At 42.0% G+C, this 5341-nt stretch overlaps 1 protein-coding gene across 1 annotated transcript in view; it reads right to left on the bottom strand.

Moving 5' to 3' along the window:
- Stat4 (signal transducer and activator of transcription 4) overlaps positions 1-5341 on the bottom strand; it is an 84765-nt gene that overhangs the window by 8565 nt on the left and 70859 nt on the right. The window contains exons 12-13 of the mRNA XM_005366422.1: positions 2814-2897; positions 914-1012 (exon numbers count right to left, since the gene is read on the bottom strand). Of these exons, the coding sequence (XP_005366479.1) occupies positions 914-1012; positions 2814-2897 (183 nt within the window). The remainder of the gene's footprint in view (positions 1-913; positions 1013-2813; positions 2898-5341) is intronic.

The raw sequence follows: 5341 nt of genomic DNA, 5'->3' as shown, positions 1-5341 counted from the left end.
TGAGCTGTTTTCTGCATGGTTCCCTTTTAGGAATATTGCATTAAAGGGAAAAGGCACTGAAAGCTTCCCTATTTAGTGATCAATTCTTACACAGTCACCTAGGGGAAAGAAGTCTTCTAGCAGAAACGGGTTTGAATAAAGAAGGAAGGTTTTGTTTGAACTGCTTCTTCTGGAACTAAATACTTGGCAACACAACACACAGTCTGGAGTTTTGTTTTCTCTGTCTTAAGAACAGAGCAAGAGGGAGTGTGAAATAATTTTTTTCCCCCATTCCCTAGTTTTCATTAAAAACCATCTATATCCTGGCACTAAAGTCCATTTTAGGCAAGTGCCTCAAAAAACCACCAGATGGCACTAAAGTCCAACCTAAACCTAGCAAGGTTCAAATCTATACCTAAACAACATTTGTTCTGTCAGAGCTCAGGCAAGATTGACAGATATCCTGGCTACTTATTTGGAAACTAATTCTGTGCCTTTCTAGAAGAGACCAAGGACAGGTGCCCAGAGGTTAAGGTAGTCAGATAGCAAGTTCTGACAGCAGTTAGAAAATTCTGGAGCCAGATGTTTCCCGGTAGAACCAGGACAGCCTTCGAATCCAGTCTTGGGACCGGTCAGAGTTCAGAAATAGCCAGAACTCTCGGAGTACAAGTCTGTAGGAACACACGACCTCCTCCCCTCCGTTAGTATCATTCATTCGGAGGCAGGATCTTGCTATGTAGCCTGGGTTTGACTCGGATTGGCCTCAGTTCACAGTCTTCCTGCCTGAGTCCTTCAAGGGCTTGGATTCTAGACGTGTGCCCCCCCTGCTCAGTTCGAGCAGGACGCCTTACGCATGGCCTAACAGGGCTTACACACAGTTGAGAGGGAAAGTTAACCAGGATGAGAAGCGGAGAGACAGGGATAGGGACCTTACCTGGCAGTCGTTGGTCGACACATTGTACCAGATGATGGATGCCCACGCATTGGGCAGCTGGCTGACGTTAGAAATCATCACCACAGGTAACGAGCTGGTCTAGTGAGAAGACAAAAAAGAAAAAGTTATTACAGGTAGTCCAAACTTGCATTGCTGCTACTCCTGGTCTTCTCGAAGGCCATTTCAAGTTAACAGCCCCCGTCTTTCCATCCTGGTACCCAGGCGCCATGTGAAGAACTTCTGAGCACACACAATCTGGAGTGCAGGAAGAAAAGGAACGGGAACCCTTTCTGAGTGCCCGACACTAGCAACCAGGCAGTTTCCTATCTTCCCTGACATTGAGAAATGACGGTCCTTCCTCATGCCACACAACGCCCCAAACACAACCCAAGTGGTTTTGGTGAAGACTTAGTCATCGCCATCCTTTTAAGCTGTGCTAAAGAATTTGATCTGGAAGTTGCTTTGGGAATGAGCCACTATGATCTGATCATGACTTGGTGCCTAATTAAAGTCTATGGAAGTAGGAGTTTTGTTTCAAGCTAGAGAGGTGCACTATGGGAGTTGGAGCTGCCCCGCCTGCTTCTAAAGAACAGTTAGTACTATCGTTAACACGGTTTTCTTCTTTTCTTTCTTTTTTGTTTATTTAATTATTTATATTTGTTTATTTATTATGTATACAGCATTCTTCCTGCATGTATGCCTGCAGGCCAGAAGAGGGCACCGGAACACATGACAGATGGTCGTGAGCCACCATGTGGTTACTGGGTATTGAACTCAGGACCTCTGGAAGGGCAGTCAGTGCTCTTAACCTCTGAGCCATCTCTCCAGCCCGTCAATCCGGTTTTCTGTGGTACCAAGTGGACAGGCTTTCACAGACTAGCCTGGGAGGCTAATCACGGAACAGCCGTCCCTTCCTAATAGACACAAAATTCCTGTGGCTAGAAATACCCAGGAGCTGAGGAACCAGGCAGCTTATGGAGGCTTAGGGGAAAGATGTGGAGAATTTTACACACATTTGAATGCTTCAGACAAAGAGGAAAAGGCAGAATCTAAAACAACACACTCAAGCTACCTGAGGTGAAGTGCTAATGGCTACACTGGCTTGTCTATCCAACACATATGGGGGCTTTAGCATGGGCTAGGAATTGTGTACAGGCAATGGTGGACATACAACTCATGGTGCCCTGACTTTAAAGAGCTCTTAATCAATGCGTTCAGTTTAACCCTCGAAAGGCTTCTTTATTCTTAGAGTTCAACGGCGACTGTTAGATGATCATAAAATGACATACCACCAGCATCCCTACCACTTCCCTCTGCTCACCACAGCAGAGAACTTTCCAAGAGATTTTAATACATAGCTCACATTTTAAAAAATATATCACAATATGACACGGTCATATTGTTATTTCTCTGTATGGTTATTTCTCTGTATGCTTTCTGTTGAATATTCATAATTCAGAAAATAATAAGAATGTGGGTAACAAATTATTCCACCTATATTGACTAGTCATGACTTTTTTTAAATCATTTTTTTAATATTTATTTATTTATTTATTTATTTATTATGTATACAATATTCTGTCTGTCTGCAGGCCAGAAGAGGGCACCAGACTTCATTACAGATGGTTGTGAGCCACCATGTGGTTGCTGGGAATTGAACTCAGGACCTTTGGAAGAGCAGGCAATGCTCTTAACCACTGAGCCATCTCTCCAGCCCCCTAAAATCATTTTTTATTTAACCAGAATGGCATCTTATCTTTTTAATGGATATTTGACACAGTGTTTTTCTAAATAATACGTGAAGGACAAACAACAACCTAGCATGATTGAGCTTCTACTATAAATGCTGACTGGTGGCTGTGGAACTTACTAGTGAGGAGAGGTTTCTCGAGACACTTACCTCCAAGTCAATGGTGAGGCCATAGAGGCATATCTGGGTCTCAAAGGCTATGGAGTGTAACTCCTCCGTCACCATGTGGCAGCCCTGTGGGGAAACAAAGGAATTCTTTCCTTACAAAGGCAGCTTTTCTGGTTAAAGATATGAAAATTAACAAAGTAAATGTCATCAAAAAATCCATATGATTGTTTTAAAATAAGGTAAAGTTAAAGAAATCTTCTTTTCCACAAACCATGACTTTGAATTTCCAAAACATGAATTTTAAAACTCGGGTATATTTCCAGTAGTTGGAATGCTAAGTTATTCCTTATCCTAACAAGCCACCCATTTATGGGTCTACAGAAAGACTTAGAATCTCGTAATGAGTTGATTGGAAAAGATATTAAGACAGCTCTGGTTAAAGATGGCAAGCGAGATACAGACATTTGCTTTGCTTTGCTTTAGAAACTTAAATAAGATTTCAGTAAAACTAAGTTGTCATTTAGATTCATTAGTTGACATTTAGATTGTCATTAGTGAGAGGCAGGGAAGCGTGGAAAAGTTGGAAGAGGTTCGAAGCCCCTAACTGCTCTGAGGTTGAAAAAGGGGCCCTGACAGGCTAGCCCCCGGCCCATGCAGGGACGTCTACCCCACCCCCTTGGCCTGCTCAAGCAACAAGAGCTTTTCTCTTCAGAGCGGATGAGTCGGTGGAATTCGAAGACTTTGCATTCTGGGTAGAAGACAACGTGTGGGCAGTGGGGCATTGCCAAGTGAAGGGAGGAGGATTCTGTGCGAGCCTGGGCTGAAGTCTACTCCCTGTCTGCGCTTGACATCAGGAAATACACTTGGATGTGGTCAGACCAAAGGCAAGCTCACAGTTACTACCTTCCAGGAGCTGCTCCCCAAGAAACAGCCAGCTCCTAAGAATTCATCCTTGATTCTACAGACTCAGCGTACATAGAGGGTTTCTAAGTGGGTTCTGTGGTCAGTTGTGAAATGCCACACTAACGACCATTAGATATTTGGCAAAATCTCTCACATGAAATATGGGTGTGAAACAAACAAACAAACAAACAAAAAAAACCCCAAGCCAACCAAACCTCTGAAGAAAATGCAAAAAGCAAACCATTTTGTCAAAAAGTAAAGACTGCATGCCAGGCTCAGTTTGCCCAACAATTAAATGACAAATGACCCCATTGTAACGAGTGGATATTGCCACTGCTCAGTGTTAAGCAACCATAAAAAGGGTCCAAGGATGCCAGTTACAGCGGATAGACAAAAAAGTCACACCAACCCCCCGACACTGTAAATTTCCAGAAACCAGAGATTAAACGGAAAGTCTAAGGGTCAAGAGTACAGGTATGAAGTCCCACAGTGGTTAAGAGCACCGGCTGCTCTTCCAGAGGACCTGGGTTCAAGTCTCAACATAGCAGCTAACAACTGTCTATCATCCAAGACCTGACACCCTCACCCAGACATACATGCAGGCAAAGCACCGATGCACATAAAACACAAATAAATACATTGCTTTAAAAAACAGAGAGAATCAGAACATAAAATAACTAGAATACCATTTTTTTTAAATTATGAATAAAGTTATTTATAGTACAGTAGTCTATGCCTATTCAAATTAGCAGTCAAGTGTGACCACCGAAAGCCTCCGGAAGCTGGTTCCTACAAACCTTCTTTCTGAAAACTGTTGCAAGAATTCCTCTAGTAAAATCAAAAGAAATAGCTAAGAAAGAGGAGGACATAGACCTAGCCAGAATAATGGGGAAGAGATCCCTAGCAGAGAAATCAAAAGAACTTTAACACAGAAAAGAAAATCAAACCAAACAAACCAAGTAATTATGCAACAGAATTGGAAGGTGAACGGGTAGGATGGAAGGGAGAAATGACAACCCAAACCAGATGAAAACTGTATTTTTAACTGACAAAAACCTTCACTAATATGAGGATGGGGGATACAGTTAGCTATGGAAGAAAAGGAAAAGAGAAACACTCCGATCGCTATGTTGGACTGTCAATGAGGGATCGTCTCGTTCTGATGGAAAGTTTAGGGCTGCATGAGTGACAGGTCCTTAAATGAGGTAAGTAAAGACTCAAGGAAACCGGAAGCCGTGCAAAAACGGGAATGCAATCTTAGTTAGCAGTTTGACTCAGATGTTACATTTTATATAATTGCAATTACTTTGTATAATATTATGAAAGTAGAGGGAAATTTATATCTATTGATACTCCCCATAAAAAGTCGTAACTTAATCCTGTACTCAGAAACAATTTAGGTATTTCATAGGAAAAGTTTAAAAATGAAAGAAATAAGAATTATATTCACAGCTCAACAATGAATTCAAGAGAGGGGTTTAGGTGGGATTGACTGGGAGAGAAATTGCCATTTTTCCCCCCTCTGACAGCACCCTACAGTACTTGACTATGCCTACAACCAGCAGAATTGCCATCGTTAGAAGCCTATTAGAAAAATGGGGTGTCTAGCTCAGACATTTTAACAAGAACTACAGGTAGAATTTGGGAAGCAATTATTCTTTTTTTTT

Source organism: Microtus ochrogaster, unplaced genomic scaffold, assembly GCF_000317375.1.
Source record: "Microtus ochrogaster isolate Prairie Vole_2 unplaced genomic scaffold, MicOch1.0 UNK8, whole genome shotgun sequence".
Lineage (NCBI taxonomy): Eukaryota > Metazoa > Chordata > Mammalia > Rodentia > Cricetidae > Microtus > Microtus ochrogaster.
Note: the sequence above shows the minus strand (reverse complement) of the source record. Positions and strands in the feature narration are given on the sequence as shown.